Source organism: Schistocerca gregaria, chromosome X (assembly GCF_023897955.1).
Source record: "Schistocerca gregaria isolate iqSchGreg1 chromosome X, iqSchGreg1.2, whole genome shotgun sequence".
NCBI classification, from domain to species: Eukaryota; Metazoa; Arthropoda; class Insecta; order Orthoptera; family Acrididae; genus Schistocerca; species Schistocerca gregaria.
Window position 1 is genome coordinate 173,670,930 of NC_064931.1, and position 25,878 is coordinate 173,696,807.

General features: G+C 43.5%; 1 protein-coding gene across 1 annotated transcript in view; it reads left to right on the top strand.

Annotated features, from left to right (window-relative positions):
* The window catches only part of LOC126298975 (uncharacterized), a 974,877-nt gene that overhangs the window by 498,481 nt on the left and 450,518 nt on the right, over positions 1–25,878 (top strand). The window contains exon 5 of the mRNA XM_049990596.1: positions 17,929–18,130. Within this exon, the coding sequence (XP_049846553.1) occupies positions 17,929–18,130 (202 nt within the window). The remainder of the gene's footprint in view (positions 1–17,928; positions 18,131–25,878) is intronic.

Sequence of the window (25,878 nt, forward strand, 5' to 3'; positions counted from 1 at the left end):
GTTTGGGACTGGATGAAGCGTCGTCTCACGCGGTCTGCACGTCCAGCACGAACGCTGGTCCAACTGAGGTGCCAGGTGGAAATGGCATGGCAAGCCGTTCCACAGGACTACATCCAGCATCTCTACGATCGTCTCCATGGGAGAATAGCAGCCTGCATTGCTGCGAAAGGTGGATGTACACTGTACTAGTGCCGACATTGTGCATGCTCTGTTGCCTGTGTCTATGTGCCTGTGGTTCTGTCAGTGTGATCATGTGATGTATCTGACCCCAGGAATGTGTCAATAAAGTTTCCCCTTCCTGGGACAATAAATTCACGGTGTTCTTATTTCAATTTCCAGAAGTGTATAACTGTCATGTGATTACATTTTCACGCAATTTGGGTGCATAGATCTTGAGAAATCATAACCCAGAACAACCACCTATAACCGTAATAACGGCCTTGATATGCCTGGGCATTGAGTCAAACAGTGCTTGGATGGCGTGTACAGGTACAGCTGCCCATGCAGCTTCAACACGATACCACAGTTAATCAAGAGTAGTGACTGGCGTACTGTGACGAGCTAGTTGCTCGGCCACCATTGACCAGACGTTTTCAATTGGTGAGAGATCTGGAAAATGTGATGCCCAGGGCAGGAGTCGAACATTTTCTGTGTCCAGAAAGGTCCGTACAGGACCTGCAACATGCTGCCATGCATTATCCTGCTGAAACGTAGGGTTTCGCAGGGATCGAATGAAGGGTAGAGTCACGAGTCGTAATATATCTGAAATGTAACGTCCACTGGTCAAAGTGTCGTCAATGCGAACAAGAGGTGACCAAGACGTGTAACAAGTGGCACCCTATACCATCACGCCGGATGATACGCCAGTATGGCGATGACGAATACACACTTCCAATGTGCGTTCACCGCGATGTCGCCAAACACGGATGCGACCATCATGATGCTATAAACAGAACCTGGATTCATCCCAAAAAATGACGTTTTGCCAGGTTCGTCGTTGAGTACACCATCGCAGGCGCTCCTGTCTGTGATGCAGCGTCAAAAGTAACCGCAGCCATGGTCTCCGAGCTGATAATCCATGTTGCTGAAAACGTTGTCGAACTGTTAGTGCAGATGATTGTGTTCTTGCAAACGTTCCAATCTGTTGACTCAGAGATGGAGACGTGGCTGCACGATCCGTTACAGCCATGCGGATAAGATGCCTGTCATCTAGACTGCTAGGGTACCCTCCTGAGCCCTCCGGTTCAATATTCTGCCAACAGTCATTGGATCTCGACCAACGCGAGCAGCAATGTCGCGACACGATAAACTGCAATCGCGATAGGCTACAATCCTACCTTTATCAAAGTCGGAAACTTGATGGTACACATTTCTCCTCCTTAGACGAGGCATCACAACAACGTTTCACCAGGCAACGCCGCTCAACTGCTGTTTGTGTATGAGAAATCTGTTGGAAACTTTCCTCATGCCAGCACGTTTTAGGTGTCGCCACCGGCGCCAACCTTGTGTGATTGCTCTGAAAAGCTAATCATTTGCATATCGAATCATCTTCTTCCTGTCGGTTAAATTTCGCGTCTGTAGCACGTCATTTTCGTGGTGTAGCAATTTTAATGGCCAGTAGTGTATGTAAGCGATCCAGACACGAACGGGGATCACCCTAGCAAAAATATGGCTTCAGGTGGGGAAATCCACTGAGATAAGCAACTTTAACAAAGGGCAGATTATTATTACGCAGAGCTTGTGAACGAGTATCTCGAAAACAGTACAGCTGGCCGAATGTTCACGTGCTACTGTACCGAGCATCTTCGGAAAGAGATAGAGGGACTGTGAAACTAGCACTAGGCGCTAAATGGTTGGGCGTCCACGAATCTTCACAGACCGTGGGGCTCGGATGCTTGTCTGCTCTGTAAAGCAGTATATATGGTGATCCCACATTTCTGCCGAAAGAGCACAATGCTGGTGCATGCACAAGTGTTTCGGAGCACACCGTTCATCGTACATTGTTGAACATGGAACTCCGCAGCAGACCATCACTACGTATTCACATGTTGACCCAGCGACATCAGTTACGATTGCAGTGGGAACGGGACCATCGGGATTCGCCGATCGATCAATGGATACGTGTTGGCTCTTCGGGTGAACCACATTTTTGCTATACAAGGTCGATGGCCGCCTCCACAAACGCCGTCATCGAGGTGAACTGCGGCTCGAAACGTGGAGCGCGCCACGAAAGCAGGCTGGTGGGAGCAGTATTATGCTATGGGAGACATTCACCTGTGCTTGCGTGGAACCTGTGGTAGTAACTGAAGACACGCTGACAGCTGCGAATCACGCATCCCTTCATGCTTGAAATCTTCCCTGATGTCGATGTCATCTTTCAGCAGTATACTTGTTCGTGTCTCGGAGTCATAACCGTGCTACACTCGTTTGAGGAGCATTATAGTGAGCTCAGGTTGATGTCTCGGCTACCGAATTCGCCTGATGTAAATCCTATGAAATCCATCTGAGTCGCTATCGGGCGCCATCACCGCGTAGGGAAATCGGCGGCTCGTTGTTTACGCAAATTGCATGTCCTGTGCTTTGACATCTAATGCCACGTACTTCCAGAAACCATTTAAGAAGCTGTCGGATCCCTGATACGCAGTATCAGTGATGTATTTCGTTACAAAGTGGGACAAAGAAGTTATTAAGCAAGAAACCCAGAATCTACTCTGTAGGAATCAACATGGATTCCGGAAGCAGCGATCGTGTGAGACCCAACTCTCTTTACTTGTACCCAGAAAATATTAGATAGAGGCTCCCAGGTAGATGCCATTTTCCTTTACTTCAGAAAGGCGTTCGATACAGTTCCACACTGTCGCCTGATAAACAAAGTAAGAGCCTACGGAATATCAGACCAGCTGTGTGGTTGGATTGAAGAGTTTTTAGTAAACAGAACACAGCATGTTGTTCTCAAACGAGAGACGTCTACAGACGTTAATGTAACCTCTGGCGTGCCACAGGGGAGTGTTACGGGACCATTGCTTTTCACGATATATATATATATATATATATATATATATATATATATATATATATATATATATATATATATATATGAGCTAGTAGATTGTGTCGGAAGTTCCATGCGGCTTTTCGCGCATGATGCTGTGGTATACAGAAAAGTGGCAGCATTAGAAAATTGCAGCGAAATGCAGGAAGATCTGCAGCGGATAGGCACTTGGTGCAGGGAGTGGCAACTGACCCTTAACATAAACAAATTCAACGTATTGTGAATACATAGAAAGAAGGATCCTTTATTGTATGATTATATGACAGCGGAACAAACACTGGTAGCAGTTACTTCTGTAAAATATCTGGGAGTATGCGTGCGGAACGATTTGAAGTGGAATGATCATATAAAATTAATTGTTGGTGTGATTCGCTGGGAGAGTCCTTAGAAAATGTAGTCCCTCAACAAAGGAGGTGGCTTACAAAACACTCGTTAGACCTATACTTGAGTATTGCTCATCAGTGTGGGATCCGTACCAGGTCGGATTGACGGAGGAGATAAAGGAGATCCAAAGAAGAACGGCGCGTTTCGTCACAGGGTTATTTGGTAAGCGTGATAGCGTTACGGAGATGTTTAGCAAACTCAAGTGGCAGACTCTTGCAAGAGAGGCGCTCTGCATCGCGGTATAGCTTGCTGTCCAGGTTTAGAAAGGGTACGTTTCTAGATGAGGTATCGAGGAGATCACGAATGTAAAATTAGCGAGATTCGAGCGCGCACGGAGGCTTTCCGGCAGTCGTTCTTCCCGCGAACCATAGACGACTGGAACAGGATAGGGAGGTAATGATAGTGGCACTTAAAGTGCCCTCCGCCACACACCGTTTGGTGGCTTGCGGTGTATAATGTAGATGTGATCATAATTTTTTCGACCGACCGTGTATACAACCTATTATGCAGCCATATTGTGCGTATAATTTGCTTCTAGGCTGTACCAGCAATATTTATGATTATTAGTAGAAGAAAAATAATTTTTCCTTCATTTTTAGGCAATAGAAACACTCATTTATGTTTACAAACGCGTCACCTGCCTACGAAACCATTATATGAATCCGTCAATTAAAAATTCGACTAAAGCAAGCTACGTCTGTAGCTCGTGGTCTAGTGGCTAGCGTTGCTGCCTATGGATCGCGGGGTCGCGGGTTCGATTCCCGGCCGGGTTGGGGATTTTCTCTGCCCGGTGTCTGGGTGTTTGTGTTGTCCTTATCATTTCGTCATCATCATCATTCGTGACAGTACCTCGATTCGATTGCGTGAAAAGTTGGACTGGATACAAATTGGGACTTTGTATGGGCGCTGATGACCGCGCAGTTGAGCGCCCCACAAACTAAACATCATCAAAGTAAGTTACTCATTCCATTTCTTGAACAGGAAATTTGTGAGAAAGAGCCATCGTAGCAGGTTTCAAATTCCTGCCAGGACAAGGATCAAAGCTTCACAGATCTGGGTGCTCCAGCCTTCCTCCAGTTTGCAAATAAAAACACATTATTACAAGGTAAGCACCAGAATTAACACAGGAGAGGATAATGTAAAACTTTTACTTCCCCACATACGTATTTTTTTCTGCAGTTCTGGAAAATCGTTTGACTACTCCGTAGAAAGTATGAGCTGTCAGCAAACATTCCATTAAATAAGCTCTGGAATGTCAGACATACTCGTAGATCAGTATTCTCCTCTGTCGTATGCATTGTATCATTAGTACCGTCTGAATTCGACGAACTATTAAATTGTTATTCCTAAATTTATTCCTTCTTGAGCAGTACCCATTCATATTGTTCCTGCAGTATGACTTTCTTGTGCTACATTTGTTTCTTACGAAATATTTTAAAATCGCTTTGTAAAATTTGTCCCCTGTGCTGGTAATTATAGTGCATCACAAAGAACAATTAGTGCTATGTTCACACACTCATGTGAAAACTTAATCATAGCAAATTTTTTTATACTCTTTTCATTCTAAAATTAACAGAAAGTTACTGCGGTTATTTATATTTTATCAGTTGTGTGTTAGCCTTTGTGGATCTTAAATTTGTTCGTTATCCTATTGTGACCAGAGTGGTAAAATTCTGGGAGTGGCAATAATGAATCACTAATTAAAATTTCAACTTTTCGATGTCGCTGGAGGCTTGAAGGCGAAGAAAAAAGTTCTGATGACTCAGGACTACATAAAATTTTTATTGGCGATATTATAGATATTTTGTATATAACGACACTCGCTTCGTAAGCCTCCGTGTATCCATTGTGTGTTACATTTCTCTTTACTTACAGAACATCTCCACTGAGCATTAATTTTTAACTCAGGAGCATATTCTGTTGCAATTCTTCATTCATTTTCGAGGGATTTTAGTGGCAATTTCATGGTTATTATTCCTCAAAATATAGAGACAGCGAATTTAACGGCGCGTAGATGACGTCTGCCAAATTGGAAAAGCAAATTAGAAGAGAGGCTTCAGATTTAACTGCTGATGGACAGCGACAAGAATTAATTTTCGGCGGGATAAATGAAACGCACGTTTCTGGCACGCAGTCAGTTTCCCACTTATTACTGAAGTTTCATCATTTGTATTACTCTTGCTAAACTTTGCCGATTTATTAAATTACTACACAGAGTCGATGAGGAAAAAAAATCATAAGGAAAATACAGGGTGTATCAAAAAGAATCATCTGACTTTAAAAAATCACAACTGTTATGTTATTTGAGATATGTGCTTGGACGAAGTACTGTTAGAAAGAGCAGCTCTCAAGTTTTACATGGTTCCCGCTAGGTAGCAGCAGCGACCAATTCAGTTCTAGTAAAAATGGTGTCGGGACAACAGAATGCGTTTTGTTTTGCGCAGCGCGGACCTGTAATAACTCTTCAGCTTTAATTTTCGTACTAGGCATAGTGTGGATCCTCCTACAGCACACAGCATTATCCGATAGTATGAACAATTCCGAGAAACAGGTTATTTGTGTAAAGGCAAATCGCCGGGCGGTCTCCCTGTGTCTGACACAGACGTGGGAAGCATCCGCCATAGTTTCACGAGCAGTCCATAGAAATCCGTTCGCCGTGCAGCACGACAGCTCAACATGGCCCCGATGTTCGTCTGGCATGTGTTGCGTCGACGTTTACACATGAAACCATACAAAAATCAGCTACTGAAAGCTCTTCGTGAAGGTGACAAACAGTAACGTGTGGAGTTCTGTAATTTTGGCCTTGGCAATATCGATGTCAACAGTTTTCCTCCACGCTTAGTGTTTAGTGACGAGGCGACATTCTATTTAAATGGAAATTTGAACCGTCATAATGTGAGAATATGGGATACGGAACACCCAAATGAAATTGTACAACGTGAGAGGAACTCTCCAAAATTTAATGCGGTTTTTTGCAGTTTCACGGGGAAAGCTGTAGGTCCATATTTCTTTGCTGAGAACACTGTTACAGGAAGCACATATCTCGATGTGCTTGAGAACTTCCTATTCCCAAAGTTGGAGACTGTTTCGAACGACTTCATTCACCAACAGGATGGGGCACCGCCACACTGGCATCTGGAAGTACGGGAATTACTGGACGATGGATCGGTCGCACTGGTCCAAATTATTGAACCTTGCATTACAGGCCTCCAACGTCACCGGACATGAGTGTATGTGATTATTTTTTGAGGGGGCTCTGTTTATGTGTCTCCGTTGTCAAAATCAATGAATGAAATGAGAAATTGCATAACAGCAGTTGTGGGAGCTGTAAGTCAAGGCATGCTGACGTGTGGTAACAGTTTGAATAATGGACTGACATATGATGTGCATCTCAGAGGGGCATATTGAACATCTGTAAAAAGGTATGAAAAAAACTTTTGAGTTTCCCGTTCATCAAAAAACAAAATTCATTGTGTATGTTTATTAGTTTCAGAAATATAGGAGTGCCAAATCGGATGATTCTTTTTTACACAGTCTGTATAATATGCAAGCTTTCATGACAGCATAGTAGTCCGTCATTCAGAGAGCGGGAGTTAAATGTGAGGCAAAGGTAAATAAATGGTCGGTGCAAGTTAGATGGAAATTGGTGGGCTTTCACCTACTCTATAGACCAGCGGTCAGCGACTGGCACGTCAAAAATATTTTGAAATTATAAATTACGTACACAAATTATTTAAAAAGTATTTTTCTGTAGATAACAATTGGTTTGAGTGCCACCTTTGTAATTTTTTTTAGTAGTGTGCAGTTAACTGCTGAATAATTAGAATTCTTAATGGTTAGTTATAGGTACATTGAATACATACTGTGCAGTCCAGGAGAGCGCGCTGAAGAGGGGGGGGGGGGGGGGGGGGGTGACCAGGTGGCGCAGCACTTTGTGTCGATCCAATTAAAAGTTCTATACACACGAAAGCAACACAAATATTTTATTTAATGTGCAAGGAAATTTTATAAATCGATTTTAGATTATGGCAATCTCTGAAACCTCTATTAAATCGGAGAAGGCGTATTAATTTAAGAACATTTTTTTGTGCTCGTAACTCGAACGAAAGCTTAAAGCTATTTTATGAAACTTGAGGCGAGTTCACTCGGCGACGGAGGTCTTTGGCAATGAAGCGCCTCCTTAGCAGTGCGGCTCCTTTGCTGTGCGACTAATTTCGTCTGTGAAACATACACTTTGACAAGGAAGTGGCCTCTTTGCGGTGCAGTGTTGTGTACTCGTCGCCGATATTGTTATAAACAGCAAATCTAAATAAACTACACTCATTTTAACGCCACTTCGTCAGTAATTGTTGCCGCGCGGGATTAGCCGAGCGGTCTTAGGCGGTGCAGTCCTGCACTGTGCGGCTGGTCCCGGCGGAGGTTCGAGTCCTCCCTTGGGCATCCGAAGGATAATTTAGGTTAAGTAGTGTGTAAGCTTAGGGACTGATGACCTTAGCAGTTAAGTCCCATAAGATTTCACACACACACACACACACACACACACACACACACACACACACACAGTAATTGTTGCGATCTCGTACGGAATGTATCGTTATTATCAAGGCTTATAACTTCTCTTTTGCATTGATACGAAACCTAAGAAGCATAAAGATTATAGAGGAATTACGGAATTTTTGATTGAGTGGACTGAACATACGCTGCCCGATAGGCCTGGAGCTGTTCCAATTGGCCTCATATGCAAAAGAACTGACGCTCTTGTTAAAAGTGCCAATTTAAAGTTACACTACGAAACAACTCATCAGCAGTTCCCTAAATATTTTCCTGTAGGTAGTGAAGCTCGTCAAGAAAACTCCAGGCGTATCTACCGTCTTACAGAGAAAGCAGGGCCTTCAGGGTTCGCTCTATGAGCGAGCAAGAATAATCTAGAGAACCATCGCTGTGTGTGTTGGACGCTTAATAAACAGACTCTGAGAGGGTAAAAAAAAGTGTATGCAGGAAGTGACCGTGGAAATTTTTGAAGAGAAAAAGATTTTGTTGCCGCAATTCAAGGTATTCCATCACTGTCAAGAAGTAATACAAGAAGAAACGAAATTTTGGCAGCTGCCAATAAAAATAGTGTCCGCAGCTCGAGGTCTTACGGTAGCGTTCTCGCTTCCCACGCACGGCGTCCCGGGTTCGATTCCCGGCGGGGTCAAGGATTTTTCCTGCCTCAAGATGAATGGATGTTGATGTTTCGTCATCATCATCATTCATGCCCAATACGGTTCGAGGAAGGCAATGGCAAACCACCTCCGCTAGGACCTTGCCTTAGTACAGCGGTGCGGGTCTCCTGCATCGTCCCCTACGCTCCTCAGAGTATGGGACCTCATCAATAAAAATAGTTTGCTCGAACTTCTGCAGAAGGCGCCTTGCTACGCCATAGCACTAGATGAATCATGCAACATTGTAGATGAAGAAAAGAAGTGAAATTTTTGTATGTTGAAAGTAAATAATTTAGGGAATAATTGCTAACAATATTAACGTTGAAAGCCAAGACTGGCGGAGAAGATTTATTCAAGAGTTTTGATGACTTAGTGCAAAATCAAACATTAGTTATGATAGAATGGTGTCTCTTTCAACTGAAGGGGTTCCAGTGATGCCTAGCAAAGAAAAAGGACTAGTAAAGAGAATCGACGACAAGAATGCTGGGCTGCTATCTAATAAGTGCATAATTCACCAGGCAGCCCGTTGTGGAAGACAGCGTGGGTCTGAAAGATGTAACGGACAGGTTGATCAAGTTGTTTGATTTTGTCGGGTCTCGTTCTGCTCTTCAGCATAGACAGCTCAAACAGTTTCTTTCTGAGTGTGATTGGGCGCATTCTGACTTATTGCAGAACAACAATGTTCGTTGGCTATGTATTGATTGAAAGTTTTGGCAAATAAGAGAAGAAGTAACGTTCTTCTTAGAAAACGTGGATTCACAAGACGCAAGAAACCTGTTGGAGTTCCTAGCAAACGAACGCAGCACGCTAGCTCAAGGAAATGGGAAATTAATATGTGGTCTCATACAAACTGTGTCTTCTTCCCGTCGGAAAGGACATGGCAATCAAGAATTTTTTCACTTTACAACAATTTTAATATTAAAATTATCCGAGAATAGACACTTCAGTATTCTCAAATTTTATGTCAGATCTTAAGACGGAATTTGCAGCAAGATTCCAAAATTTTTCAGAGACAGGGAAGTTGCCGCGATTCTTAAAAGCGGCTTTTGAAGTTTGTCAGCGGCAGAATGGACGGATGTGACTACGAAGTTGTTCTGCCTTCAAAGCTTTTACTGCAAATGGAGATAATAGACGTACAGGAAGACATTTGCTTACAAATGTATAAAGCAACATTCGCTGACTCATTTTAGAGTAAACTTGTCCCACAAAAAATACGAAAATGGCAAAGTATTAACTGTGTACTTGGGCCAACGGCCTTGCCGAAGTTTTAACACCAGTTCGAGTCAAGACACAGAAGTAAAGCGCTGTTGGATTTGGCTATCACTTGGATGGGTGACCGTCCGGTCTGCCGAGCGCTGTTGGCAAGCGGGGTGCACTCAGCTCTTGTGAGGCAAACTGAGGAGCTACTTGATGGAGAAGTGGTGGCTCTGCTCACGAAAACTGACAACGGCCGGGAGGGCGGTGTGGTGGCCAAATGCCCCCCCCCCCCCCCCGCCCCTTATCCGCATCCAGTGACGCCATTAGTTTGGGATTGACATGGCGGTCGGTAGGAACCGTTAAGCCTTGCGAGGCCAGTTCGGTCGCAGTTAAGTTTATTCTACTTTAGCCATATACCTGGCTTCTATTCTTGGCTCCACATATATTTGTGAAATATCATTTTCAAAAATGAATTTTTTGAAGAACAAGTATCGCTCAAGATTAACGGCCGCCCACCTTGAAGACATTATTCGCATAAGCTGCTCCCCACGTGAACCTAACTTTAAGAAACTCGCACAAAACTGCAAAGGCAACTTCTTCCATTGATTTTTAAATACGAATACACCTGTCTATTGTATTTCATATTTTGTGAGTGAAAATTTAAATAAAAAATAGTACTTAATATAGTTTCTTCTGGATTTCCCAATACAAATATGCCTGTCTACTGTATTTCTTTTTTTTGTGACTGAACATAAAAATAGAAATCTAGTTAGGAATATCAGCTTTTCGTTCTGGACCTCGATAAAAATTTTCAAAAGTATCCGGGCCCCATCAAAAATTACTTGCCGACCCATGCTATAGACCGTACCTTCATCAGGAGAAACACTATCCCTGCATTCATCTACTTTTCGTTTCTGAGGGAACAACTACTTATGAAGTCTAGACAAAGCCACCTCCCAGCTGTCTGCACCAGACATGCATACCTCTCCCAAATATTTGTTGCTCTGCGAAACGAAATAGCTGTTGCATTATTAGTCTGTTCTTCTCCCACAAAGTGTCAATCCCACGTAGAATCTGCAAACGCCGAATTTAGGTTTGACAGTCCTCTAGCACCGTGTTCCATCCCATCAGCTCTGTTATTAAATACACAGAATCCTCTTCCTCCCACGAACACCTTTGTTTCTTACTGATGGGCCAATGGGGCACTGGAATGAGATTTTCTCTCGGCAGCGGAGTGTGCGCTTATATAAAACTTCCTGGCAGATTAAAACTGTGTGTCGGACCGAGACTCGAACTCGGGACCTTTGCCTTTCGCGGGCAAGTGCTCTACCAAGTGAGCTACCCAAGCACGACTCACGCACCGTCCTCACAGCTTCACTTCTGCCAGTACCTCGTCTCCTACCTTAGGTCCCGAGTTCGAGTCTCGGTCCGGGGCAAGTTTTAATCTGCCAGGAAGTTTCATATCAGCGCACACTCCGCTGCAGAGTGAAAATCTCATTCTAGAAACATCCCCCAGGCTGTGGCTAAGCCATGTCTCCGCAGTATCCTTTCTTTCCGGAGTGCTAGTTCTGCTAGGTTCGCAGGTGAGCTTCTCTAAAGTTTGGAAGGTAGGAGACGAGGTACTGGCAGAAGTGAAGCTGTGAGGACGGTGTGTGAGGTACCTCAGTTGATGCCGCACGGTAGCTCAGCGTGATAGCCGGCACGGTAGCTCAGACTGTTCGGTCAGAGGGTTAGCTGCCCTCTGTAATAAAAAAAAACTGAGTGAATAGATCAGTAACGAACTCCAACGGGCGTAAGGTGACGTCCGCCACGAACAATTGAAACGAACAATAACGAAAAAAATGAGATTACAGAAAAAAAGTAAAAAAGCGTGTTCGGTCAGAGAGTCGGTTGGCCTCTGTAATAAAAAAACTGAGTGGAAGGATCAACAACCGAACTTGAACAGGATGTCTTGCGACGTCTGCAACGACCAAACACAACTATCAATAACGAACAAAATGAAAAAAAAAGTTGGTAGAGCACTTTCCCCCGATAGGTAAAGGTCCCGAGTTCAAGTCTCGGTCCGGCACATAGTTTTAATCTGCCAGGAAGTTTCAAGTAGGGCACTGCCCGTGACCCGATTTCAGTGCAGACGCTTCGCTATCTGTCTCTTTTCGATTTTTTTAATAATTGTGTCATGTTATCCATACCCATAAAAAAACAACCACTTCCTGTTTTTCCTCTACGTTGTTTGGTTGGTTGTTTTGGGGAAGGCGACCAAACGACGAGGTCATCGGCTCCATCGGATTAGGGAAGGATGGGGAAGGAAACATCCCGGCATTTGCCTGAAGCGATTTTAGTGAAATCACGTGACGGTCGGGCGCGATTCCATTGTGCCCGTATGTTGTTTAATTCAGTTCGTTTCCAGAGAAAACAAAAAAGTGCTGTTCCCTCTTATTTGGTTTATCAATTCACAATAAAGCCAAAATTACACCATGATTAATATGATTTGCACAAAACAATTAACGAACATTTTCCGTAAGTCGATACCCAAGATCCAAAGAACAGTTCAGATTCTAAGAGGAAGGACCACGTGTCGTTCCATTAAAAGTTAAGAAGTCCAGCTCCATCATTCAGTAACATAACAATTAACTCATCATGTAACGGTTGCTTTGTTTCTATAAACAGCTGTAAATTCTGTGCTATTACGATTAAAAGCTTCTTCGCGACTAATACGCTTGCTTTGGAACCTTTCCTTCATTTCTAAGAATGATAAGGCCATAATATATATTTTCTGAACCCACAAATACTTCGTTAGGTATTTCATCCTTAAAGCACTATTATCACTCTCACTGTGGAGGATTGACTCGTTGTAAAGGCTGGTGTGGGTGTAAGACTTGTGTATGAATGGGAGTGATAGGATGATAGCACCTCGAGCAACAGAGCTCCTATTTCCTGAAGTATTTAATATACACTGACTGACAAAAATCCCAACGCCAAGAAATAATTAATGTAAAGTAATGAAATTGTTGGAATACATTTGTCTAGGAAACATATTTATGTAATTAACGTTGCAAGTTCACAGGTTAATGTAGGCACGAGAAAAATCATACCCAATGTGAAATTCTGCTACATTAATAACTGGTGCAATCGCCAGAACGTTGGATACAAGCCTGCAAACGTGTGTGCATTGTGTCGTACAGGTACAGGATGTCAGTTCCATGCCTGTTGCACTTGGTCGTTCAATAAAGAGACAATTAATGCTCTTTGTGGATGACCCTGTAGTTGTCGTCCAATGATGTCCCATTCGACCTTGATTCGAGACACACCTGGTGATCGAGAGGATCAAGAAAACACGTCTAGACGCTGTAGGAGCATATTGGGTTACAGAAACGGATTGTGGGCGAGCGTTGTCCTGTTGGAAAACACCCTCTGGACGGCTGTTCATGAATAGCGGCCCAACAGATGGAATCATTAGACTGACTTACAAATTTGGAGCCAGGCCGTGTGGGATAACCATGAGAGTGCTTCTGCTGTCATACGAAATAATACCAAAACCGTAATTCCAGGTGTAGGACCAGTGTGTCTACATCGCAGAGTGGTTGGCTGCAAGCGCTCACCTGGTCTCCTTCTACTCCTTCTAACACACGACCGTCACTGGCACCGAGGAAGAACCGGTTTTCATCAGAAAGCCACTGGCCAGCCCGCCCGGTTAGCCGTGCGGTCTAACGCACCGCTTTCCGCTGTGCCGGCCAGTCTGTGGATGGTTTTTAAGGCGGTTTTCCATCTGCCTCGGCGAATGCGGGCTGGTTCCCCTTATTCCGCCTCAGTTACACTATGTCGGCGATTGCTGCACAAACACTTTTTCCACGTACGCGTATACCATAATTACTCTACCGCGCAAACATTGGGGTTGCACTCGTCTGGTGGTCTGGTGTGAGACGTTCCCTTGGGGGGGGGGGGGGGGGGGGAGGGGGGGGAGCGAACCGCACAATAACCCTGAGTTCGGTGTGGGGCGGCTTTGGGGTGAGTGAGTGGACTGCTGTAGCCGTGTGTGGGGTTGTGTACCACTGAGGGCTACAGCGGGGACGAAGCCTCTCCATTATCTCTTGGTCCCCAGTTAAATATAATACAACAGGCCACCACCCTGCCCTCCAATGAGTTCTCGCTTGACAGCACTGAAGCCACTAACGCCGGTTGTTTGGAGTCAGTGGGATAAACGCGACAGGGCGTCTGTCTCAGAGCTGTACTTGAAGTAGCTGAGTTGTAACAGTTCGTTGAGTTAATTTAGTGCCAGCTACTGCTCGAATTGCTGCGCCATACGCAGTACGATGCGCCACAGCTATACGCCGAACATCATTGTCTTCCGCTCTCGATTATGCTACGTGGTTGGTCAGAGCCCGATCGTCTTGCGAGTGCACTTTCCCGTGACCACCGCTGCCAGTAATCATGTACCCAAGTCTTTCTGCAATATCGAGAAAGGAACATTCAGCTTCTCGTAGCTCTATTAAACGACCTCATTCAAACTCAGTGAAGTGTTGATAATGGCGTCATCATTGCCTTAAAAGCGTTCTTGGCTAACGTCCTATATCAAAGGTAACTAACACTCACAACCCTTACAGCGTCTACGCAGAGAAAACCTGATTTTCTTCTTCGTAGCGGGGCTACTCGCGCCACTCTTAAGCAACGGCACGAAATTTTAATATACGTCATCTTTCAGATATGAAACACGCCTACCGACTTTCTTTTATCTCCCACAATTCCTTTTTTTCCGTCAGAGTATGATAAAAAAGTGACAGGATAACGTCTTCGGCAACCGTCGATAATTCGACAGGTGAAACGCCGCCATTGTGAAGATACAGATGAACGAGAGGTCGCTGGGCGTGGTGGCAGTGTAAACCTCGGTGAGCGGGGCTATTCCATTTTACTTCTTTTAAATATAATCTACACCGATTGAAAATGTTAAAATTTTTACGTGCATTACTTCAAGATCTAATAAAATCCGTACTTTTTTTTTTAAATAGAAGGTTATAAAGGTCATGTTCAGAAGATGATGGGCACCAGATTGAAGAAGTTGAAATAACGTGTGAGACACAAGAAACTTTCTGATGGTAAAACCATAAAGGCAGTTCGACAGACAAAATGGTCGATGAACTACAGCGGTATTACGGGATGGCCATTAGAAATAATATTGAGGATTTGTAGAAAATGAAACAGCCAGTATGGGCAACCTTCTTCTACAGACTGTCAACTGCTGAAAAAACAGTACACCACCTTTGCCCTCCTGGATCTGATACATGGTGCAGTTACCGCAATGCCCAGTACTCAAACATTTCATACACCCAGAAACATTCCATCCCAGTAGCAGTCATGGTTATCATAAAACCTGTTTACAGAGACCTGGCAAATCTTGAATTACTGAAGTGTCTGCATGGGCTGACTGGTGTGGCTGAGTGGTTCTAGGCGCTTCAGTCTGGATCCGCGCGACCGCTATGGTCGCAGGTTCGAATCCTACCTCGGGCATGGATGTGTCTGATGTCCTTAGGTTAGTTAGGTTTAAGTAGTTCTAAGTTCTAGGGGCTGATGACCTCAGATGTTGAGTCCCATAGTGCTCAGAGCCATTTGAACCATTTTTTGTATGCACGCACAGACCCAAAATCGCAATGGGTCGTTCAATAATCTTGTATGGAATAGCTTAGCAAAAAATGTTTTTGTTGGAATGAAGACACGAAAGTGGGGGTCAGTGATGCTGTTATTGCTTTTAATGGTGGCAACCTTGGTAGGGTGAAAGTGCTGCAGCATATGGGAATTAATCCTCGAGCAAACTGCATCAGAGAACTTGAACGGATGGACATGGTTTGCATTGATAAAACAGAGTATGCAGCATAGTTGGCCACTAAGGAGTCCAGAAAGAAGAAAAGAAAAAAAAGACTTGGGAAAAAGATCAAAATGCTGACATACAGTATGGTGCAGGGTGCTTCTGAGTGATTAAAAATAAAAAATTAGCGTATATTGAGTTACAGCCTTCTGAAACTTTATAAGCCATTCCTGAAAATTTACATTTTCTGTTGCATTTTTCTCTAAATTTCAGAAACCACTTCGAGTAGAGTTTTCAAATTTTCAGGGAGTAATAACATACACGTCCTGAGTCTACGGAACTAAAAGAAGAACATAATGTTATGTATAATTAAAATTATGTAGGATAACATGCAAAAAAGTACACGAAATTTTAACTGTGTAGTTAAAAAATTGTTTTTCCAAAAGTAGTGGCTGAAACGCAATTATTGTAATTGACTGAGAACATACAGTTTAATGTCCTGTCAATGTTTCATGTCAGTGGCTACAGTGGTTCCTGAGATACAGGGACGCCATGTCATAAATTTAATGTTGTCGGGATAGGGCATTCCAACTCCCCTTAACCCCACAACCAAAGATGACTGGCGTCAGAAGTTATCGGTTGTGAAGTATTAACTAACAACGTGTGACCAAGTACTGCTAACTCTGTCCCTCTGTGAGAAAACAGAATTCTCAGAATAATTTAAGCTATTTTTTTTTCCTTGATTGTGATTTCATTCCCCTGCCCCATATGGGCAGAAGAGGGCTGTCAGCGGCACAATCCGCCGCTCTTCAGCCGAGTGACATGACAACTGAAAATAAGAATAAAATGTTACATACATAAGTCCATAATGGGGAACTTAGAACAGAATAATGGGAGAAAATGGAGGAAAAAAATAAACTAACACAAAGACGTTCATGGAGGACAGTTAAAAAAAGTCACCAGAAAGTTAAAAAATTCAGTTGGCGATTCTTCAAAACTCAGAGAAGACACTGAATGGACACGCACAGGTTAAAAGTCAGCCACAGTAGTAAAAACACTCCAGAACAACACACTTAAAACCCACTTGGAGCTCACGCAACGAAGAATAAAACTACCAGGCGAGACCTGCCGAGGGAAAGGGCAGAGAGGATGGAAAAGGAGGGGAGAGCAAGGGGCAGCAGGGGAACCGGCGGGATGAAGAGAGGAGGGGCATCAGTGGGTACCTGAAGAGGCAGAAGACACGTGGGGCGGGAGATGAAGAGGGAAGACAGGGCAGGAGGGAGTGCAGAGGCACTGAAAGGGGGCACAAGAGATGGAGGGGGAAGCCGCTCAGGAGGGGGGAGGGGGAGGCGAGGGAGCCCTGAGGAGGAGGCAGGAAGATGGGGTTAGAGTTGGTAGGAAGGGTAGATGTCAGGCCGAAGCTCATCATCCAGGAGGGGTAGATGGTGGAAGTTGCGTTGGGAAAGGAGATGGAGAGAGTGGAGATGGAGAGAGGGTGGGACACAACGGTAAAGGCGCGGCAACTGGTTGGGGATGGAGAGGAAGGGGGACACCAGGGGGTGAGGGGGATCAAGGCGGCGGACAATATAGAATGTGCGGATGTGTTGAAGGAAAAGGGTAAGGTGGGGGAAGGGGATGAGGTCGTAGAGGATGCGCGTAGGGGACGGAAGGCGAATGCGGAAGGTGAGGCGGAGCGCATGGCGTTCGACGATTTGGAGGGCTTTATAGAAACGGGGAGGGGCGGAAATCCAAGTTACGCTGGTATAACAGAGGATGGAGCAGATCAAGGATTTGTAGGTGTGAAAGATGGTGGAAGGATGCAGACCCCACTTCCTGGCGGACAGGAGTATCAGGAGGTGGAGGCGGTTGTGAGCTTTGTTTTGGATGGTAAGGAGATGGGGAGTCCAGGTGAGGTGGCGGTCGAGTTTGAGGCCAAGGTATCTGAGGGTAGGAATGAGGTGGATAGGACGGCCATAAATGGTGAGGTAGAAATCATGGAGGCGGAAGGAGCGGGTGGTGCGGCCTGTGATGATCGCCTGGGTCTTGGAGGTTTAAGCTAAGCCCTCTTACCATATTTATAACGTCCCTTTCAAGTGCAAGTAAACAGTGACTCTTTAACTTGCCCATTGCAAGCTTTTCTCCACTTTTTTTTCCTTGTGCCTCCTGCGCCGTTCCCCATTTCAGGCGAGTTCCCGCATGTTTCTCTCACTGGCAGTAGTTCTTTGTCTTTGGCATAAGATATAAGGGTATTGAGGCTTTTGCAATGCTTGACGTGAAGTGTGGTGTGCTTGCAGCGGCGGGGCCTTCGACCGAAGCGCCACGGGCTGCCGCGGCGGCGTCCGCAGACGACAGCAGCTTCCTCCGGCACCTGGAACTCGAGCCCGCTGATACGGTACTCACAGGGCCCGGGAGAACGCCCTTCACAACAACTCGCAGGCTTACTCGTAAAGGCGGAGTTGGTTTTGGATTCTCTGTTGCTTGGACACAACCTCCTAGGTTTCTCTGACTTATCACGTATTTTTCTTCCTGCATGGCTATTAGCAATATACTGCAGATAAAGTAATTGTTTCACGTAGCCAGTAACGTTCCAGAGGTCTTTTCTGGATTTACTGCTGTATCTGAAACGTGCATTTAATAAAACCTTTGAACATTCAAAATTAGTCTATAGAGCTCGAGTAGAAATGGTTTTGCTATCTAATTAATAAATACATATAACTTGAAAAAATTTGTGGTTTAAATATTTCATCTGTCATTTCATTCGTCGATGGCATGCATGTTAAGAGTGGATAGCACCACAACTTGTAAATGACTAAGTTAGTTAAATCATATATTTCAATAGATAATACTTTATACTTGTAGTTACCTTCTAATGTAGTGAGAAACCTAATTGTAGAAAACTATCTTAGTTTTATGATTGAATTTATACGTTAAATTTCAACGTTTGCAAATTATAACGTTTGTATGATTCATATAGGGGAAAGTGCCCTATCATCTGATACTTTTCTTTATGATTATATTTGACGTACTTTATTTCTCGCTATTTTAAAATAAAATACACTTTCACATGCCACAAGCATTCCAATAAAATACCAATCTTACCAAGGTTTTCATTATTGATATTATTTTGGTCACAAATTGCACATTATCTGATTTATATCATTTCGCTGTTTTTAAATTCGGGTTCCTATTAACGGATAGTAGTCAGGATTAAGTACAGTTCCATATAAGAACAAACATACATCATCTTTTAAGTACTTTTAATAGATAACATACAAAAACCTTATTTACACAACATAAAGAAGTCATTCATTTGTTTACCGTGAATTACTTGCTTAATTTATTATAATGATCACAAACAATTTTTTTTCCATCCCGTCTTGGCAACGCCAGAACACAATTCATGCTACCAACGAAGACATTTTGTGCAACCGATACACTGTTCACCACTTATGTCTAATTTGTAAGCGTGATTGCAATATAGGCACTCATCATTCACACTGTCTTCGTCATCACTGGAAGCGAGAGGAGCACAATCATCCTCAGATGAGGAGGAGCACAATCATACTCATATGAGGAGGAAGATGAGTAACTCTGCTTTTTGTTTCCTTTTTTCTGTCTTATTGCAGACGTTCTTGATGTTGCAGCTGTTGATATTTCCGAAGACGAACGTTCTGACAGGGCTGTGGCTGATTTTGTGTTTGATGGATCTGGTTTAGGCCCAGGCGTATCTGTTGGGCCTTGTAATAGCAACTTTTCTTCAAGCGATTTCTAGAAAGGCGAGCTAGCGATTGTAGCGACTTTACCAGTGGGACGTGCTGTTGCGTTTGTTTGGCTGACTGTTGGAGGTGGACGCACATATATAAACAGGTTAAGCCCGTGGTTCCGATGCACTTATTAGTAAACAAATTTCCACTGCGATCTAAGTAAACAGATGGTCCGTATAACGCAATTGCAGGGCACAGCTGATGCCGTTAGGTTAGCATGAAAATATGATAATAAATGAAAGACGTATTCTTAATTAGCAGGCAACTTATTGGGTAGATATATCATCCACGGATTAAGTGGAATGGATTCGCTTCTCGTCCACCGTACAACTTCCCATATCTCACAATCGAACTAGATGTAACTACAATCATGTCCAGTTCCACGTTAATTTTAACAAGATACTTTCTCTCTGTTACAGCGAAAATCGAAAACCCAGTTTCGTGCAAGTAAGATTATAGAAATAGACTTGCATTCGTTGAGTTTTACCACCGACCAGCAGATACTCCTCTTTTACTGCTGTACAGAAACGTGGGGTTCCATACTGCCAATTTCCGCCTTCGGTGCACTGTCACCAGGCAATTCAATAACATTTTGTTCTTCTGGAGTTATAAATTCAGATGGATGTATGACTGTAAATAGTTCACAAATCCATGCGAATTAGTCGATAGTATAGGCTTAACAGTGTATTTGCAGACCCTTCGATGAGCTGTGACAAGCGATATTTAAAAGGTGTTATATTGCCAGAGAAATGCACGTCTTTTCAGATCACACACTGGTACAACAAGGGAAAACAACCTTCGACAACATATTAATTAATGTTTGTTTTCTGCAGTTTTTATCTAAAAAATGAAATATTGCCTGTTAATACTAGAATACTCTTAAATCATCCTTATAGCTAGAGATTCGACGTATTTACCTTTCCAAAGCTATCATATAAGTATACTAGTTAAAGTTAAAAATTATTTCCACAAAGTGTTCGGCATACTGTTTTTTTGTATAAGAAAAGCGTATGTTTCTTGTCATAATAAGGAACGTAAGAGAGAATACTTCTCACTAGAGAGCCGTTGTGGGTCGTGTACAGTTGAGTTGTACAACAAAAGTGTCCATTGTAAGTGATAATAGTATAATAAAGACATGTATTCGGCTTACATATCCTCACACGATATTCTGATAAACCTTGCACTCACTGGTCGAGCTTTACATATTTCACTATATATTCTATATAAAAGACAATCAATGATGTAGTAGGACCGCACTAAATTCAGAGTTTTGTTCAGTATAAAGACCAGCTAACATCGGACGATCACCGTCAGTACAAACACCAATGTACTCTGTCCTCTTCAGACATAAATGTGTTCAGACTCTCACATCTCGCGTGTTTTTACTTGCAGCGATAATTTTACAAAAGAAAAACCCCGTGACAATTACTTTACGTCTCAGAACCGTGTGCAACAAATTATGTGCCTACCATCATTATTCTCTGTGGCTTCATCAATCTGCAATCCCAAAAGTGGTAACTCCCTTTATTTTAGTGAATAATCTTTGATAGGAGGTCGGAAAAATGAATTTTGGATTCTATGTTTTCTTTACGCCACCTGTCGTTATTCATTAAATGACCACTCTCGCCGTATAACATGGACTTGTTTGAACACTCTCTTGGTAGACGCTGAGTGAAATTTATTCATCTCGTATTGTCTTTGCGTCGCTTATAGCATGTGCAATGTTTCGCTAAGCTCTGCTGATGTTACCTATTAAACTCAGCCAAATTGATAGCCTAACATTTAAGGTGCACAACGGAAATCACAATGGCTTCAACAACTGCAGACTGGTATTCGATTTACACTGAGGTGACAACTCATGGCTATATACACATATACAGATGGTGGTAGGATTGCATACCCCAAGTATGAAAGGGCAGTGCATTGGCGGAGTGTTATTTGTACTCGGGTGATTCATGTGAAAATATTTCCCACGTGATTATGGCCACACGACAGCAATTAACAGACTTTTAACGTGGAATCGTAGTTGGAGCTAGACGCATGGGACTTTCCATTCCGGAAATCGTTAGGGAATTCAACATTACGAGAGTGCTCTTACCAGTATCAAGAGAGTACCAAATTTTAGGTATTACTTCTCACCACGGACAACGCAGTAGCCGACGGCCGTCTCTAAACGACCGAGAGCAGCGGCGTTTGGATAGAGTTGTCGGTGGTAACATACAAGCAACATTGCGTGAAATAACCGCAGAAATCAGTGTGGGACGTACGATGAACGTATCCGTTAGGACAGTGCGACGAAATTTAGCGTTATGGGCTATGGCAGCAGACGACCTTTGGTAAGAGCACGGCATCGTCTGCAGTGTCTCTCCTGGCCCCATGACCATAGACGATTGCAAAACCGTGGCCTGGTCAGATGAATCCCGATTTCAATTGGTAACAGCTGATGGTAAGCATGGAATGTGGTGCAGACCCCACGAAGCCATTCACCCAACTTATCAACAAGGCACAGTGCAAGCTGCCGGTGACTCCATAGTGGTGTGGGCTGTGTTTGCATGGAACTGACTGGATGCTCCGGTCCAACTGAACCCATCATTGACTGGATTGTTACGTTCGGCTACTTTAAGACCATTTTCAGCAATTCAAGATCTTCATGTTCCCAAACAACGATTTGCCATGTCATCGGTGCACAACTGTTCGCTATCGGTTTGAAGAACATTCTGGACAATTCGAGCGAATGATTTGGCCACCCAGATCGCCCGACATGAATCCCATCGAAAATCAATGGGACATATTCGAAAGGTCAGGTCGTCCACAAAATTCTGCACCGGCAACACTTTCGCAATTAAGGACGGCTACAGGCAGCATGACTCAGTATTTCTGCAGATGGCATCCAGCGACTTGTTCAGTCGATGCCACGTCTAACTGCGGCGCTAACCGGGCAGAACTAGGTCCGACACGATATTAGGAAGTATCTCATGACTTTTGTCACTTCAGTGTATATAGTGCAAGGGGCGTTCAGCAGGTAATGCAACACATTTTCTTCTAAATGTAGACTGGTTTTATTCAGGATTCCAGTACATCATATTATTCCCCACTCTTTAGCTACAAAACCTTATTTTTCACAATAATCTCCGTTCAATGCGTCGGGTTTATGCCACCTTACTGGGAGGGAGTGTATTCCCGTACGGTACGACTCTGCTGCTTGCTGTCACAGCCAACATCTGGCTGCATCAATAACCTACCAACCATACACGTACTGCTTCATACGGAGTGCATACTTCATTGGACTAAACAGTTGTAAGTCTGGAGGTGCGAGATCCGGACTGTAGGGTGGATGAGGAAGAACAGTCCAGTGAACTTTGTGAGTTCCTCTCTGGTGCACAGTCTAGTGTGAGGCCTTGTGTTGCCATGGAGAAGGAGAATTTCGTTGGCAGTTCTGTGGCGACGAAATCGCCCAAACCATTCTTCAAGAGTAGATCGTCGCAGAGCGGTTCTAGGCGCTGCAGTCTGGAACCACGTGACCGCTACGGTCGCAGGTTCGAATCCTGCCTCGGGAATGGATGTGTGTGATGTCCTTAGGTTAGTTACGTTTAAGTAGTTCTAAGTTCTAGGGGACTGATGACCTCAGAAGTTAATTCCCATAGTGCTCAGAGCTCAGAGTCATTTGAACCATTTTACCGGCCGAGGTTGCGGCTTTGAATTTTTTTTTCTTTCTTCCCCAGAGGAGAGGTTTCGTGGCGTCACTGCATCGATTGCCGTTTTGTTTCCGGTTCAAAGTGATGAACCCATGTTTCATTTCCTGTGACGATGTTCGTCAAAAAAATGTCACAATCAACCTCGTGATGCGTGATGTGTAAGCAATCCCGCACAGATGTTCCTTACTTGCTCTTTATGGTCTTCTGTTAGGCGGAGAGTAACCCAGTGGGAACACACTTTTGAGTATCCCAAATGGTGGACGAATGTGTCGGGACAACCAAAAGAGACGTCCAACTGAGCAGCTAGGTGTTTGATTGAGATCCGTCGATCACCTGGAATGAGAATGTCCGCACGTTCGAACATTGCAGGAGTCACAGCTGTATGCGGCCGACTGGCACACGGGAGATGAGACAGGTATGCGCGATGATGATAGACGCCTCGCCCAACAACTCGCCGCGCTTTTGTTCACTGCCAGGTCTCCGTAGACATTTTGCGAGCCTCTATGAATATCCGCGATGCTCTGGTTTTCCCGTAAAAGAAACTCAGTGACAGCTTTCAGCTTGGAACGCAACTCAGTTGCAGACGCCATTTTGAAGGCTACTTACAGCGCCGTCACATATCGAAACTTCATGAAACTATAGGACCTGAAGTACGAATATTCCACGACGTCCCACAACAAATCCTGCGTCCTTTCAACCGCAACTGTCCGAAAAAGTTGTGCTGCATAACTTATTGAACGTCCCTCCCACATAGCGGAGTAAACTAAACCCTGCTGAATTCTGTATGGCAACAAAATCTTATCGGAGTTTGGTGGCGCTGATCACTAATTTTCCAGAAATAACCGGGGAACGCGGAGCGTGATAGAGGCTAAGTCTATCAGTAGTTCATACACTGACAAATAGACATTTATTACACTGATGTGCTGTTACTACGCAAAAGCAATAGGTCCATTATGCGATAGATATTGATTCCCAAACGGTCCCTTACATGCACACTTGGGGAAAAGTTAATGAAAGTATTTAGTATAATCACTAGTACAGACATCTCAAGAGAGGATTAGAATATAAATTCCGGGAACTGGTGTGGAATGAATAATTCTATGCCATGCGTCAAGTGATCGCTCGCACTGCAGGAAACTACAGGAATTACTAAACACAATAACAATACAATAAAGCCCTTTGGTCAAAGTGAGTTTACAAAGGATGGGAACCAAGTTCATACCTCCCGGCAAAGGAGCATTAATTCTGATGAATCTCGATGTAGCCAAATACTACTATAAAACAGAGGTTCAGTATGTTCCGGAGAATTAGCACTATGTCATCAGATAGGATTACTGAGGTCAGAAATCAAGTTCACAGCCTAGCCATGAAAATGAAACAATCCCGATAAAACACTATTCATGTAAATATTTCCATAAGTACAGGAGTTCGTTTTATTAAATAAATTTAGCACAGTCTAACCATAGTGTTCCTTAATAGCTAATCACCGATTCTGTTAAACATTGTGGTTCGAAGCGCACAAAAAGCAAGTTCAGAAGACATATGGTAGTGAAAATAAGATAAGTCTGTGGCTTGAAGTAAGTGAGGTCGGTACTGCTATATCCTGAGAAAATGAAATTCTTCTTACGCCCACTAGCACATTTGAAACTACTGAGCCAAACATCCACGTCTCAGAGAAATAATTCAAGATGTGACAGAGAAAAAGAAGAGATTATTGATCTCAAAAGAAATAAAATAAGATCGCAATGTCATACTATTTTCCGAGGGGTACATCAGATCCTCAACTAGACAGCAAAAACATCTGTGAGACTTTAAACAAGAGGTAAAATAGCATGAGACTAGAAATCATTGGAAAGGAGTTATAACAGACCCGTTTCAACCCAAAATAATTTCTATTTATTTCTTCCAATAATTGTGTATTAGGATTTTCCGCTAAGTAGTAAATTCTGTGACTGATGATTTAGTCATACAAGGTAAAAATAGCTTCGCCGCCGATTCTCCGTTCATAATATTCATCAAATCAAAAACAGCAGCTAGAATTAGTTGTTCTGCGATGGAGTGGGCCTTTTACACTTTGAAACTCTATATGCAATCTTGTATGATGGTAGAAAAGTGTTATTTGCTGCTCAGAAATTCTCATAAATCGTACCATCGCAGGCGATGCTGAACTCAAGCATCCGACTGGCGTTTCCATTACAAATATATTCGATATTACGTCGATCATAAAAGCGTGCCATATACCTTACAAATCACTGTGAACGCAGTGAACATATTTTTATTTGCCTTCTCCGTATCCGTTACAGTTGCAGAAGACATCTAATATTGAAATATTTTCGCGGCGCCTCTATAGCATTCCCGCGCCGCCAAGGCGCACTGTTTGGGATCTGCTTTATTGAAGCAACAGGTCACCCTATCTCGAAGCAACTGTCTCCGACCTGATTTTAACACTCCAAGTCATGACCTCAGTCAGTAATTGTACGTGTGGTGTTAAATGTTTGTAACGGATGTTTTCCTGACTTTTACGTTTCAAAGTGCTCCACATCATTTTACAAGCTACACGTCAACCGCACCATCTTTCCAATCTCATTACATACGCGCTACTCCTAACGTAAGCACGATGGTCTAACTACAGCAAGTTTGAAACCTTATTCATGACAGAGAAGATTTACGAAAACTTCTTGCTTCCAAACTTCAGTATCATTGTTCTTTACTTCAGTGTCATTGTTCCTTACTTCGTCTCATATACAGATTGAAAGAGGAGATTGTGTGAATTCCAGAAAATATA